Genomic DNA, 16,106 nt, shown 5'->3' on the forward strand with positions numbered 1-16,106 from the left:
CCTGATGTCTACAGGCACTGGAATGAAAGGGCACACCACAGAATATGCCCTGAAATGTATGGATGCCTGATATAAATAGGACATTCAGGACAATGCTGTAATTTTCTGCTGCCGGTTCTTCATGCGGGTGGTGCATTTGCTGTGTGCGTGGCCGGGCACGAATGGGAACTGGACGGCACGTGTGTGAAAAGCTTCTCCCAGCTAGCGAGAACCTGCTCTTGCTGGCTTTGCTCAAGGGCCTCGGAGTTATGCAACAGACATATTTGTGCTCGCCATCCGGCTCCGAGCCAAAAGTCTCCCGTAACTTGATTTCCACAGAAACCTTGCACATCATTTAAGGAGAAGCAGAAACTGTAAATATGAAGGATTTTTGTATTTTTTTAATTCTCCTTCAAATGGGGCATATTTTGGGATTTTTATAAACTATCATATTTTCTACGTTTTGTTTGGGATAGGTTTAGAGTCTAGGTGTAAATAAGAATTACGCCAAAACTTCTTTTTCATATTTTGTTAGTTTTTGTGGGTCAGGAATTATTAATCACATTTACCATAAGATCTTATGAGTGCTCCATCAAAGGCAGCAATGCAAACACCTGTGTTTGTCCTTCTGCAGTGCTTCTAAAGGTGTGGTGATCACCTGAGCTGACAAAGTGGTGAACAGATAATGCACGTCCTAGATCGGGCCCGGCATACACACATGCACTCCCACACGCCGGACATGGGTGCTCAAAACGCCTAGTCCATAGTTCCAACTGGGATCATAATGGAAAAGGCCTTTCCTGTTTTCTAGAGTACTGACCGTATGACATGGGATAGGTGCATTAAGTTATGTTGATTTTAAAACCAAGTGTAAAGAAATTTGGGTGATTTATGGGGGGTGGGGGGCTTCTGACTTTGGGCATATTCAGTGATTCCCTGTTTCTCTCTCCTGTTTATGAAAAGGTCAAAGTCTGTATTACACATCGTTAGTGTCCTTCTGGATATATTAGCTGTTTATCCGTCTTGTGGATTGCAGTCTTTATGGTCTGCTTAGCTAAAGAGCCCGAAGGTGCTGACTATTCCTCTGGTGACCATGTGTGACAGTGATGCAGCCGTCATGTTTGGTGAGGTGGTGACATACCTGGGGGGGAGATTGATCTGTGTCCTACCTCTTCGCCTGCAGGGAGGAGGTACAGGAGAACTCTGTTCGCTGGAAGAAGAGGTTCTCCTTCATCTGCAAGATGAGTGCCAGCCCCACCACAGGAGTGCTGGATCAGTGCATGTGCCGGGTGTCGGTCCGCAAGGTGAGCGAGGGCCGGACCGTGGGGGGGGGGGGGGGCTCCAGAATGTCAGTGGAGGGGGGAGCTCTTGCAAAATGCTGCTGACCCTGCGTGAGATGCTGTAATGTCACAGCATGGGCTGGGGGTCATTGCTGTGCTTCCATGGAGGTTGGGGAGCCTGACTGACTCATCTGAGAGATCGGAGATGAGGGCGGGGGTGCAGGATGGAGGTGAGAAGACAGTGGTGACCTGTGGTTGCTGGGTTCATCGCCTTAAGGGCCATTCAGATTTTGATGCCTTATCCCTATGCTGCTATTTCTGAAGAAATTAATGTTTTAAATGTATCCTATAAATTAACTATGGATGAAAGTGAATTTAATAAACTGTAATGACATAACTGTAACCGTAATTACTGGTTAATATCTGCTGAGTGGGTACATTCATGTGTAGTGACAGTGGACCGCTAAGCAGAGGTAACTACAGGTTAATTTGTCAATCTTTTGTTCCCATTGTGCCTACTGGCCATTGTCTTGGGCAGGGTGCAGGCACACTTGCACCCGCTGTCATTACCTTAAGATTCCCCCCTGACCACACACCTTTAACGATGGCTCATCTGATGATTATGCCTTGTGTGGAAACTTTGGCAAGGGTGCGGGAGCAGGTGGGATTTCAGACGTGGCACATGCCTGCCCAGCATGGAGTCACATCCTGAGACTTACTAGTTTTGTATTTGAGGTTGGGTTCTGTTCTAGTGGCTTCCAGCCTGACCTGATGGTCTGGTCTGACTCCTTATTCCTTCTGTTTGCTTGACAGGAGCTGAAAGGTGGAAAGAGCTTCTCTAAGGTGAGTAAATGGTGCCTCTTGTTCAGAAACTGTCAACACTACGTTTGGGCGGCATGGTAACAGTCGCCTTGGTAACTGCTCAAACCTCCCACCCCATTGCAGCCTCAGGGGCACGGCACTGTGACACAGTTGACTCGCACCTTGGGATTAGCTTGGATGGGTCTTGGGGGCGGTTCCATTATGCCCATAAGGGGCACAGTCTGGTTTTTACGGTGTTGGTAAATGGCGGGACATGCTGCAAGGTGTTGGCGTGACCATGTGGGGCGTTAGCTGGTTATGGATGTAAACATCATGCTGAGATACAGTTTGTAGAATCATGGCAGTGATATCGCTGGGAGTCCGTCTGCCGGGGCCTGGCGCTGCCAGGCTGGGATCGTGCAGGGGACAGACACTCCCTGCCCACTCCTACAACTCCGCACGGAAAGGACGACGTCAGAGGGTTTCATTGCTTTTAAATGACACGAAAACATCCTGCGGCAGTGAATTCTGAAGCGGAGGACCTTGTCGTCTTTGACTCCTGTGACTCCTCCATCGTTTGACTCCGGTGTCTCCGCTCAGTCCGCAGTCCCTCAGAGTTTCACCTCATGCCTCATTTCGTTAGTTTTTAACATGTTCAAATAGCATTTTCTACTGACCAGTAGGGGGTGTAATTGCACCCCCAGTAAAATCACCAATACTCATGAGATGCATTACATGCGAGGGAATGCCTTGATTCCACAGGCCCTGGTGGACTAACTTGAGTCAGATTTTTTGCATTTCTTTGTTTACACACTCAGCTATAATTAATTATAGATCAGTCCCTAATTTCAAAGTCATAACGACGTGTTACACACTGCAGGTATGCTATGCGTTTAAATCCCGGCAGACCGGAAAGGAAGTGTTTTGTGCATTTATTGCGACTTCATTCAAGTAAGGAAGGATGTTATCAGCGGAATGGAGTATCTGACTTCCTCTCCTCTGGACGGCCCCCAGTGTTTCGCTCAGTTTGTTTGTCCACAGCATTTTTTTTACGGTCAGCACTACTTCTTAACCCAGGTCAGTGTCCTATGTGCGGAGGAATGAAGGCTGCAGTGGAGTTTTTCACCGGACCCTTCAAGAGCTCTGTGGCCCAAACATTGTTCAACTGCGTACCGCTGCTGGCCAGCTGTCTCTCACTGCACTGGAAGAAGAGTCAGTCCCTCAGCTAGAGGGGAGCATGGAGTACATTTGCACAGCTGCCTTAGTTATGCGTCTTGTGAGGGCCTTCTTTTCAAAGTGGCTGGGAGAGATCAGGCTTTTACACCTTCTTAAGAAGACGCTGTAATAGGCGCAGAAAAGCGACTGCATTGTCAGCCAGGCCATTAATGCTGTGAGCTTGCCGCAGACAGGTCACATGGTCATCAGGCATGTGATTGTATGGGTGCTTGCTTTGGTGTCAGGCATGAAAACCAGGCTCCATGTCCCTTTCAATCACCAAAGACCTGGAAATAGACTGATGGATTCTTTTTTCAAGTGGTCACTACTGGGTGGCTTATCTGCTCTACAAATCCTGGAAGGGTGATTCTTCCTGTCACTTTAATTTACTCCAGTAATTCCCCTTTGGGGACCCCCAGCCGGTCCACGCTTTTGCTCCCCCTCAGCTCCCTGCCAGGCAATCCATGTTTTTGCTCCCTACCAAAAGCTGGGAAGAAGCAAAAACATGGATTGTCTGGGGGTCCCCAAGGACAGGATTGGGAAACACTGATTTACTGAAATTCATCCTGGATTACATGCCTGTAATGGCAGAGATCCAGCAGGCACTTCAGTATTAATATCCAAAGTAATTTTTATGGATAGCTATGGTAGGCATGTAAAAGGATCCACGTCTGTCTTCATGGGGGTTTAAAACCGATGTCGACGTGCTCATGCATACGAGTGGAAGAATGCAGGTGGACCCCCCCCCCCATGGATACCAGCCATGTCTTATCCAACCATCCACTTTGGGTGTGTTGATATCATCTTATGACTCACACCCTCCCCCTTATCTCTCTCTTCCTCTCTTTCATTTCCCCCGCAGCTGGGCTTTGCTGATCTCAACATGGCAGAGTTCGCTGGCTCAGGGTCCACAGTGCGCTGTTGTTTGCTGGAGGGTTATGACACCAAGAACACGCGACAGGACAACTCCATCCTCAAGGTCAGAGGTCACTGTATGGGGATCAGAGGGCAGTGTGTCACTTCACTTATGTATGGGTGGGGTATTCAGCTGTGACAAGGGCTTGATGTTTCTTTGCCTGCTCGTGGGTGTGTATGGGAGGGGTGCAAGTTGATGAAGTTGATAAAGTTCTAAGCGTTAATCTTTGTGGGGCCCAGATCTGCAAAGTTATCGCTGTTTGAGTTTTACATTTAATTAGTTAGTCATTAATAAGTTTCTTCATGATGCTGTTTCCAGGTTACAGTCGCGATGACACTTTTATCTGGAGATCCATGTTTTAAAAGGTGAGTAGTTTTTCATTTGTGTGACCTCGTTGTCAGCAAAGGCATTAAAAGATTAAAATTTGGCGCCATCTCATGGCCAGAAGTGGCATTGTTAACGACAGAATAATCGGGCTCTCATTGAAGTACGGAGTGGGAATGTGTGTGTTAGGTTTTTACACTGATGGAAAGTTGTGTGATGTCATCTTCGCTCACTAGACCCCCTAGCACTGCAAAGACCATCTCCATGCCGGGGCAGGACCACTCACTGCAGCCGGACTGTAAAGGGGAGGGCACCGCAGCCCCTGTTACCCCAGCCGGGGTCGTCATGGCTCCAGGGCGCTTTCCCAAACCCAAACCTACAGTCGGCTCAGGTGAGAGATGTGTGACCATGGGGTGACCAAAGAGCGTGTGGTTATAATGGTTAGATATACAAAAGCAGGAGAAACTGACATCTACCGTCTGATATGGATTTTGCCAAAACAACAAGAACAATCTGCCTAAATGCACAAACGCTCTACCTGTCTTATACCAAATGAAAATGAGGGGTGAAGACGGAACTCTACACCAGAGTCCCAAATCACTGAAATACTGCCCCCAAAAAAGTGAAACACCAGACATCCACGCTACTGGCGGAACTACAATCAGTGCAATAACTAGCGGCCCCACACAAATGTTTCTCATATAGGGAGGGGCCTTGCGGAAAGAATCTTTCACTGGGCCTTACGCCACTGATCCACGCCCTTCCACCCCCATTGATGTAGATTTATGAGAGTATTTAGCTCTCTATCTGTATTAGGCACAAAATATTCATATCGGTTGCTAGTTTACATCCCAAGAAGGGGAGGTCTTTAATTGTGGGATTGTCAGCACTGAGACACGGTGATCAATGGTGATCAATGTGAGACATTGATGCTGGTATCTTACAGTTTTTCACAGCAGTATCACATGCTGCCAACCTGTACATATCGGATTCTGAGAAGACAAACATAGATACACACACCTGTATCTGTGTGTGTATCTGTGTCTGTGGCATTTATAGAACTCAGTCTTTATCTTTGTTCTTAACTACCTCCCTCCCATCCAGTTCCAGGTTGACCCAGAACCCTGGGCTGGAGTTTTCTCATATGCGGTTCTGCTTCTCAGTCCCAGGTCTGCCGGAGGAGACTGACCAGAGCCTGTCCAGCCCAGATGAGGTCTTCCACTCGGGTCACTCCCGCAACTCCAGCTACACTAGCCAACACAGCAAAATATCAGGTGACACAGACACGCACAAAGCTGCCCATCGTTTGACCTCTGGTAGGTCACCCATAACTTCAGGTTATCCGCTCTGCCTCTGGCCTGTTATAACCTAGGGCAGACATATGCAGACGGGGCCCCTGAGTGCTGATGGTGAAATGTTCCTTCCAGGATACAGCACCGAGCACTCGCACTCCTCCAGCCTGACAGACCTCACACATCACCGCAACACCTCAACGAGCAGCAGCATCTCTGGGGGGCTTGCCGAGCCAGAAAAGGAGCCTGAGAAACCCCCCCGACCAGAGAAACCCCCCCAACCAGAGAAACCCCCCCGGCCTCCAAGGCCAGCCCTGCCGCCCAACAGGTCTTCTAGGTCAGTCCCATTTGACCAATCATTTAAAATAATTATTTAACTTTTATTTTAATAATTTTAATAGCCCTTAGAGACTGATCAGAGTCTATTAGAACAGAACAAAATCAGACCAATAGAAATAAACCAAATTCTGGATTTTAAGAACAGAATATAAACCTAGATGAAAATTGAAAAACGCAACCATTTAAGGGACAGTGAATAGACAGAGCAGTGTTTCCCAATCCAATCCTTCGGGACCCATAGATAGTCCAGGTTTTTGCTCCCTAAGTAAAAATGTGGACTGTTTGGTGGATGGAGCAAAAACATGGACCGACTGTCGGTCCCTGAGGACTAGACTGGGAAACACTGAGGTAGAGGATTAAAAAAAAATACCTTTGACAATTTGGTCTCATTAGCTAACAAAACTCATCAGTAGTCTCAACAGTAGACATGTTCAATGGTTCAATGACATGCAAAAACACAGTTGAGGCGTGGGAGATATCAGAAACTGTACATTGCTCAAAGTTTGTGTACAGGATTGCACATTCATTAAGAGGCAGAGCTGGAGACAATCTACTGTATAATGCTCACAGAAAGTGTTGGAAGGCTTGATTAGTTCAGTAAAAATATTGCAGATTTATTGGTTGCATAACATAAATATATCATTATTTTTTATGGTTTGGGCATTCAACACTAGAATCAGCAGGTATTAGCTAAGAGGATGCCTGATGTCTCCCAGTAACCAGCCACCAGCAAATGCACCATCCTTCACCGTCTGACACACTCCAAAGCTGGACCAGATATAAGCATCATGTGTAACTCCCAGGCCACTTGGTGACCGTGTCTGTAAAATGTCCTTGAAGGTTGAATTTCACCTGGACATTTAGGCCTAGTGCCAAGAATGCTTTTCAACAGGTACAGGTGGGATTCAAGGGGCTGCATATATGAATAGGCTTGAGGGTTCCATCCAGTGCACCCACAATGCCAGCTATGCCCGCAACTGCATGAAAACCACTTTTAGTGTCATGCAGTATGTAGTGCATGGGGCAGCAGAAATGTGATCAATGCATGCACAGTTGCAGGACACAGCAGCCTTCCTCAGGCCACGTGCATCACCTTTGGTCTGCAGGAATCCACCTTTGGCATAGAAGCAGAGCTGTCAGAAGCTGCATGGCAAAACTCTCGTGTCTTCTTCTCTTCGATTTATCCTGCACCAAACCAGGGAGGCTGGTTATTTTACCCCAGGCCTATGTATTTCACTTTGTATTACTGAGGTAGTCCAAGGGGTTCATGGCCACCACAACCAACTTGTGCTTCCTGGATGGCACTGTCTGAAACGCTGTCTTTAGTTGACTTGCAGAATTCTCTTCCGTTGCTAGTTGTGAGGAGTGACTCACGTTCCCCCTTTAAAAGATGTAACTGAACACATAGCAAGTTTGATTGGTTAGCTCATTATGTACAGTAGCCAACCAGGGTTCTTCAGAATTTATGAATTGTTCCCCATTGCATTCATCAGGATTTTGAATTGTAAGATGTTGAACTGGAATAACAGAATAATGTAATATCATTTCATTTCAATCAAGAGCAATTTAATGCAATCATACAACACGTATATCATTTAATTGAGCAAAATGTAATTACATAAGATTTACTTCCAAGATGGTAGATGTATATATTGACCTACTACTCGGGAGTGAACTTTATATTTGCATGATTGTAAGAGAAAAACTGTGTGATTTTTAGCCTGTTATAAGAATATACATTTGGTTTGTCAGCCCCCTAAGTCCTTTCCCATGGGTATATGTTGTTTTCTCATATTTAGCTGTTTGTGTGTTAGCATTTGATATAAGTCTGCATGCAGTAGTTTTTCCTGTGGGCTGTCAGACGGATAGGGTTGGGCTGTCAGACGGATAGGGTTGGGCTGTCAGACAGGGTTGAGATAAGGTTACTTTTATGACTCTATGAAGGGCTCTTTCACCATGATATACATAATCACAGGTAATTCATTTATTCTATAGGTGACACTTAAGATGTGGCATTCTGAATAACAGTGACATGTACAGGCTTTTCAGGCAGGTGCTCAATTGGGGGGGATGGCTAATGGGTGCTATTTGCTGCTGTATATATTCCTGATCGCTTGCTTGGGGGTTGTGCGGGATTCAGTGCCGCTTAACATGCTGTGCAATTTATACAGAAATATTAAGCTGTGTTGTTGTGCTGCACTTACATATATAAATTTATGCAAAATTAGTTCCTTTTTAATTCTATTTCCTTAAACTCAAAGGCGGGTTGTGATTAGTGATTTACAGAGTGGTGTTTTGGCGCCATGATTTCAACACACAATTCTTTGAATCTGATTTTCAAGGTCATTCTCAAATCATTTCTGAATGATACCCATCCCTGTAATGTACTCAGGTTGCATATAGGTGTTACTACAACTAGCCCGACATTATAAAACCATATATCGACATTATGGTTTTATATTGCGATATTGATCTCCTCTTATACCATCAGCATTATTTTGTTGTCCAAAAAAGACCGTCAGTGTCTTTGTGATCTACATGTTCTGACCCGGTCGTCTGGCCGTAACAATTTTGCCCTCAGTCACTCGGGTCTTTTACTTCTGCCTCTTCCTTCTGTATCCTTTTTTCCCTCTCTCTCTCTTCTGCATCCTTTTTTCCCTCTCTCTCTCTTCTGCATTCAGTACGCCAACTCTGACTACCAAACACTGATTCATTTGCAGTTGGAGGAGCCGTAAATTACGCTCCAGTAATCCAAGTCATACATAAAGTTATTAGACACTTCATCTTGAAGGCCATCCCTTTTGCCCTGGGGGCATTTAGCACTTCTGCTGTTCAGCATCTGTGTGTGAAAGCTAGTAACACAGGTGCAGCTTAACGAAAATGAACCTCGGCTGTACGACACCCTAAAGCTCCGCTTCTGCAAAAGAAGCCTGTGGTCTTTTGTTCACATTGGCAGGTTTCCTAGTTAAATCTTGCCTTCAAGTACTAACATGTGTAGGTTCTCAGTCATCCAGCACATGATAATCTATAGGGCTTGAAGGGAAGGCAACTGGATCTTTTTTTTTTAATTTCTTGAAAACGTTTCACCTCTCATCCGAAAGGCTTCCGCAGTTCATAAACATCCCAAGAAGTTCAGAACTGAAGAAGCCTTTGAAAGACTGAAAAAGGTCCAGTTGCCTTCCATTCAAGCCCTTAAGATTTCAAATACTAACATCTTTAAAGACGGACCATCTGCTCGTTTTTGTTGTATAACAAACAGGCCAGTGCTCAGGTTTGCAGTTCAGATAACGCACTGGCAAAGGTGGCTTTGTGTGACTGTGGTCCTTGTTTCCCGCAGGAGGACAAAGGTGTCTGTGGAGAATCACCCTAACTGGGTGGACGATACCCGCATGGACGCGGATGACATTGTGGATAAGATTGTTCAGAGCCAGAACTTCGCTGATGTCAGCAACAACGAAGGTGAGGAAGAAAGCATTGTGGCTTGGATCAGAAACTATCAGAATGTTTCTATGGAAACGGACACATAACAGGAGCATGTTACTCTCTAATGCCTATTTTCAGGGTATTTATGTTAAACCAGAACATAACATAATGACCCCCCCCCTATTTTTTCCTGTCACAGACAGCAATCTGAGACTGTTTGTCAGCAGGGATGGTACTACTGCGCTTGGTGGGATTCAGCTGGGGGCTAACAGGTGAGAGGCTGGCGTGTTTGGTGGGAGGGCGCGTGTCAGCAGATCGGAGGTGGACCCAGGATGCTGACATGCACCAGTATCTTATTTCAGCTATAAATGCTACTGAAAACTATTAACAGGTAGAGCCAAGGGGTGGCAGGGATTAAGAAGCTGAACTTTTGATTAAAATGTAGCAGATTTAAAGGTCAGACTCTGCGGCAGTTTCTTTAACCAAAGATCTTAATATGCAGCTGTATAAATTAATCTGACAGGAAGCCATAAGCAGTATGTTTCAAACAGTCTTTTTGTATCATAAACACAGCTGGATGGAAATGCTTATGACCAAATGAGCCGTTTGAATTACTAAGCGTCACATGCGCTGTATAATAGCCGAGTGACTCATTGACTGGTTACTCATCCCATCACAGTGGCTGTGTTTGGGTGGGGATGCGCTCTGATCTTGGCAGTCACCACTGTGACGATGCGGCACCAGGCCGCGCCCCAGCACTGCCCCTCCCCATGCTTGTTTTCCACATCCCCCTCTTTGTTCTTCCAGGGTGTCAGCTGGTGTCTTCGAGCCCGTGGTGATCGAAAGCCATTAGAAACCCCTGGATGTTCCAGCTTCAGCATCCCCCCCCCTCGATTCACCCCCCCCCCCCCTCGATTCACCCCTTCCCCCTGATTCTGGAAAAGAGAGAAGGGGACGAGTAGCTTCAGCCTGGGGTGGTGCAGGACACTGCTGCTTCCTGTGGATTCCCTGTCTCCTGCTGTATTGTGTGTGTGTGTGTGTGTGTGTGTGTGTGTGTGAGAGAGAGAACATGTGGTTCTCATGGTGTTCATTAGCAAAACGGACAGAGACAAAGCACTTCACTGAACTCCACCAGGGCATAACATTACAGGAATGATATAGTACCATCCAAAGACTGACGTGGATTCAATGGTGGTAATTAGGAATAACGCATTTATTGTTATAGTTATGGTCTTTTGAATATACCATTCCAATTAATAAGTATTTGTTACGTGGCAGCATGGCAGTGCATTGTGGGAGCTGTAGTGCCACAAATACGTGGAGGACTACACGTCCTATGGAACTTTTTTTTTTTTTTTTTTGTTCCACATGACAAAGGGAGCAACTACAGAAACCTTTTTTTCTCTAGCATTGGGTTTGCAGTGGGTTTTGGGAAGTGTGTGTTCGCACACTGAAAACAAAACAGACCTTTTAGGCATGACACCTGTTACCAACCACCAGGCCTAGATAGACTTTTTTTCCATTTTTTCATGGTGCTACCAAGTGGCATGGTTTGCCTTGACTTGCTCCCCTCGTATCACAGCCTGGCAGTTCTGGCACAAGAAACATATAAAGTTTACTGTTGGTAACTGGTTCAACACTGAAGCTGTGCCTATAGGTTGATTTTGTGCTCAGCAGGAAATGGCCTGGAGCATTCCTAGTTCTTTATAATATATATTTCTGTCAATAAGCTAATAAGGAGAGCGTGGAAAGTAGCTGACTGTAGGGTGGAGATAGATGCGCAAAGAGGACGTAGCTGAAGTGAGCAGAGTGGAATAAAAATCACAGTGTTGGTGATCTACGCTCCCCGGTTTGGTCCTGGACAGCTGAGCAGGTTTGATCATGCATACAGACTGACCACTCAGTCATTCACAGATTGTAGCTTCGTCTCCATGGAGGCAGAGTAACCAAGGTAGCTCTGCCCATGAGGAGCTGGGGGTTGATGGGGGGCAACCTGTTGCATTGTGGGTATGGTGGTATCAGGCATGCTGGGTTATGTCTTATTTCACAGCATACCTCTACAGGGCAGTGGTGGATGTGTTTTAGGGTAGAAATGTTTCCTGATGGAGAGGGCTGCCTTCTCCCCCCACAATAAATGTGCTGTGCACTGTTTTAGAACCCCCAGCCCCTCGTGGTCTAGTCTTCAGGGATACCATGTGAGGGACTGTGATGGAAATGGATATAAAGAGGGCAGATGATTCTACACATTGTAGGTGTCTGTCTTTAAGGAACACCATAATATGCTGAATACATTTAAGTATTTTTTTGGAGTTTGGTAATAATCTACAGACTTTTGTTAGTCTAAGCTTCATTTCCCTTATGATGTTACTTAATATTGTGGAAAAGGTGCTGGATTTGGGCTGAGAGGTTCGGTGTTATAACATCTGAGACACAGCTACTGACACGATAATGTGATCTCCAAAATACCCCCCTCCGTTACCTTTTATTACAACAATGACTGCTCAAAAATAGCTAACACCACCCCCTGGTGGTGGACAGAAGAAGCTCGTCAATTACGTCGCTTGCATGGCCCGTTATGGGCTTGTTCTATTTGCAAGTGGCTTGTTTTTTGGGATCGCAATGCGGCTTTTTTGTCCAAACAAAATTAATAAACGTGTGGATAGGGTAGTTTTTTGTAAGAAAACTCATACCCTGTTAACCCAGGAAGCCAAAGGCCATTTATTCTTTGGAATAAGAATGCTAGGTAAAAACATTGATTGGTTTTTTATTTCCTATTATTCACAATATGAATGTGGAGATAACGAGGAGTGTGTATTTGAAATGTCATCCATTGTTTGGTGTTTGCCAATTGGCAGGAAACTAGGATTCTGGTCATAGTAGTTAGTTATTTTCTGGACATTTCAAACCAGCGGGCTGGTTTTTTTTTTTTTTTTTTTTTTTTTTTTTTTTTTTTTTTTTTTTAGTTTAGTCATATCCCACAGCTAATAAAAATACTTCATCGTGATTAAGTTCCACGTTTAATACAAATGGATCTAGGGGTTTTATGTATACAAGACTGCTTTTACGTGTTCAGAAATTGGTCCTATATACTTGACCGTTTGCAATCTGTGATTTTTGTTTTTAATGAAATATAAGCAGATACTGCTGTTCCGAGCTCACGTCAATGAAAAGTCGGACACTTCATGGGACGTCGACATATCTGGCCGCCAGAGGGCGGACATCACCAGCTAACAGCGAAGGACCTGAGTCACTCCTGTAAACGCGCTGGCTTCAGAGGCTGGTTCTCTTTAGAAATCCGTATAGAGGTTCCTTAGAGCCCTGAATCCTGCACTTAAAGGGTTCGTCTTTCTAAATGCTTGTTAAAACAGCAATTAAAACGGTGGCCATTCGCTTTATTAAACTCTCCACTGTAAAACTTATTTCTTACTGTCTTCATGAGCTATGCACAAGAATATACTACTAATTAAAAAGTTTATAACATTAACGTTAATATAACTGATAAATGTTTCCATAACATTTTTATCACGTTATGTTGAGAACTGTGTAGATGATTATTTTTGTGGTTTTCCAGAAATGTTTTATTTGTTTTTAAATAAGACAGGTGTGAAATTTTTAAGTCGCTGCAAATCCTATTCGAATACACTGTTCAAACATGGTTTAATATGAAACGTGGAACGGTATTACAATGTATACCATGTGAACGTGTAATTCTATATTTTAAATGTAACTAGAAATCGCGTAAATGTCCATGTTTTTTGCCAGAATAAAGGTTTTAGGAAGAAAACACTGTTTTGTGTCTTGATTGTGCTGTCTAATTTCTGTTCAGTGTCACTGCGACCATAGATATGCGATAATGGAAAATAGATGGATCTTTACTTACTCTCCTTTTCCGTAAATCATAATTTGCTATTTCTAAACATCTGGATGCAAGATGGCCGTCATGTCTTTCATATGGAAGAGGCATTAAGAATTAGGCTATTTTAAGGTGCCCATTTCAGAAATTAACAATTAAAATTACAAATACATTTTAAACGATTATATATAAACTAGTTAATATTTACATAATTTCACTTACCACGCGAGTAAATAAAGAGCGTTCTGGGGAAAAGAAACCTTATTTAGGCTATTATATGTCTAGCTACAATATTATAGTGGTGTTTTGGTGGGTGGGTATACTATTATACAGTTTTATCGCATATATAAGTTGCCCTTTGTAGGTGGGTATATGCACCGTAAACTTGCATAAACCCACACTGCATCTCTACATATTGAACAGTATTTAAAAGAACTTTTTCAGATTATGCTGACGTTTATCTAAAACGGAAACTACATTTCCCTGTATGCCATTCGTCCAAGAGAAATATAGATCCGGGTCATTGGACACGGAAGTAAATTGTGAAGGAAAAAAAGACGTGTGAAACATGGTGAGCTGGGATTTCAAAGAGTTTTGTAACCACATTCATAGCTGTAGTAAATAATTTAATAACAAATTACGTAAAATACGTTATAGAATCGGAATGCATTATGCAGCATTTGCAAAAATTAAAATTAAGAAAAACGTTTTCATTGATTGACTAATAGTTAATTCGATTACTGTGTAGTATCTAGCAAGGAAAGCTACACGCAACATGTATCTATCCGACGTTTTTTTCCCCTCACTTTAGGCAACTGGAGTGGATCAAGTTGTCGGGATGGGCCTGGTTGCCTTCAGCCTTATCTTGTTTAGCTACTACACGGTCTGGGTGATAGTCCTGGTACATATCCATTTTAAATCGGCATGCGTCTCAGTAACTGCCCTCTTCACATTTGTAATAGCCTTTCATATCTGTTTACCCCTCCGTTTTAGCCATTCGTGGACAGCGACCACATCATCCAGAAGTACTTTCTTCCTCGAGAATATTCGGTGATCCTGCCTGGTGTGGCAGCATTAATCCTTATTCTTTGCGTGGGTAGGCGTACGTCCTTATATTTTGATCATATTCAGTGTAATTGTAATCAGTTTATGGTGTTTTGCTCTTTTGTGAGTTGGAACATGATCACCGTGGTCTCTCCCAGGAACTTTCATCGGTGCGGTGACCTGGAGGAATCGCAAGCCCAAGAAAGTGGACTAGACACCAGAGGCATGGATGTGGGAGGGAAAGGGGGTGGAGTGATTTGATGCAGAGCTTCTGTGGAGAGGTTGCACTAGGATGGGACTCTGAAGCACTTTTCACTGTTCCAGGCAGATGATGCGTCAGTATGGCAGACAAAACTGCAGGCACAGGCCTTTGCTGGACAGTAGATACCACACTAGCCTCTCTGGTTCATAGCCCTCTCTCCCTTCATTTATTGATGGTTGCTTTTTTTGTCTCATAAAAATGCTTAAAGGACCAAAGTGGAAGCCATAATCTCCCCCACTACATAGAAATATTCTTTGCTCCCCTTAAATCGTTACTGTGATGAACAGAGATCTTTGCTGTTCATTTCTAGGCTTTGGTGTTACCAGTTGCCTTGGCTGCCTGTTGAGATTTTCACACGAGCTTCCCACCAGTTTTGATTTTTAAAACACACATCTAGAAGAATTATGCAACCCGGCTTTGTATAACACCTTAACAGACTGTAAATATAGTTCTTTTGGAAATGTTAGAATTTGGAGTATTTCCATGTTTGTGTTCCTGTTTGCTGTCCAAAAGCATAGAAATGTGTATATAACTGTCCACTTATCCATGCATTTTCTAACTGCTTATTCTGGTCAGGATTCAGGGGAACCCTGGAGCCTATCCCAGATCCCACAGGGCATAAGGATGGGGTACGACGTGGACAGGGTGCCAGTCAGTTTCGGGGTACATACGCCATTTTGCACTATATGCAGTATAGAGACACCAGTTAGCCTAACTGCAGGGCAATAGGAAAAAGCTGAAGTACCTGGAAGAAACAGGCAAACTCTGCACCCAGACCTGGAGTGGGATTTACCCCACCATACTGTATGTGTGTGTACATATTCATTTATTTATTTCTGATACATTGCAGTAAAATGTATTCATACTTGTGTGAATGTCCTTGTCTAGAAGTGCGCTGTTTATGGAATATAGTGTTTTTTTTAGGTTATGAATATATGTATATCTGTCAATCTACTCACTGCTTAACTTGGTCTGGGTCACAGGGGACGCGGAGTTTATTATGGCAGCATAGGGCACATGACTTGGGCCTGTCCTGCCAGTACGTCGAAGGGGACATAAATACACAGAGACACTGTGGGCGATTTAGCGACGTCAATTAGAGTGCCAGGCTGCTGAGGAATCCCAGGTGGCAGAGGGAATATTCAAATCTCCTGTCTCACACACAGGGGGGGTGGGTGTCCAACACTGGAGCTGTGAGCGGGGGGTGTTGGAGGGGAGTGGATACCCTGGCAAACTCGGGCACCCTGTGTTTGGTAACATCTGCCGCAGGCTTGCCAACTCTCAGACATCTGGTGTAACGTTTTCAGACTCTCACGCTCAGGGAAGAATTCTTGTGGCAAATCTATATCTAATTATAAACCTAAGATGAGCAACGTCC

At 44.3% G+C, this 16,106-nt stretch overlaps 2 protein-coding genes across 4 annotated transcripts in view; both read left to right on the top strand.

The window, feature by feature from the left end:
• Positions 1-13,353, top strand: part of fam102ab (family with sequence similarity 102 member Ab) — a 30,148-nt gene extending 16,795 nt beyond the window's left edge. The window contains exons 3-12 of one of the 3 annotated variants that reach the window (XM_049018836.1): positions 1,163-1,283; positions 2,073-2,102; positions 4,138-4,254; positions 4,510-4,556; positions 4,752-4,906; positions 5,679-5,831; positions 5,943-6,144; positions 9,484-9,605; positions 9,769-9,841; positions 10,377-13,353. In XM_049018836.1, coding sequence (XP_048874793.1) covers positions 1,163-1,283; positions 2,073-2,102; positions 4,138-4,254; positions 4,510-4,556; positions 4,752-4,906; positions 5,679-5,831; positions 5,943-6,144; positions 9,484-9,605; positions 9,769-9,841; positions 10,377-10,422 — 1,066 coding nt within the window. In that variant the 3' untranslated portion in view covers positions 10,423-13,353. The other 2 variants (XM_049018837.1, XM_049018838.1) reach the window with 2 other exon arrangements.
• Positions 13,354-13,865: 512 nt separating this feature from the next.
• Positions 13,866-15,603, top strand: dpm2 (dolichyl-phosphate mannosyltransferase subunit 2, regulatory). Its single transcript, XM_049018861.1, has 4 exons — positions 13,866-13,993; positions 14,234-14,323; positions 14,416-14,518; positions 14,625-15,603. The coding sequence occupies exons 1-4, from the start codon at positions 13,991-13,993 to the stop codon at positions 14,678-14,680; spliced, it is 252 nt and encodes an 83-aa protein (XP_048874818.1). The 5' UTR covers positions 13,866-13,990; the 3' UTR covers positions 14,681-15,603.
• The last annotated feature ends 503 nt before the right edge of the window (positions 15,604-16,106 follow it).

The sequence above is a fragment of the Brienomyrus brachyistius genome, chromosome 7 (genome assembly GCF_023856365.1).
Source record: "Brienomyrus brachyistius isolate T26 chromosome 7, BBRACH_0.4, whole genome shotgun sequence".
Taxonomy (NCBI): domain Eukaryota; kingdom Metazoa; phylum Chordata; class Actinopteri; order Osteoglossiformes; family Mormyridae; genus Brienomyrus; species Brienomyrus brachyistius.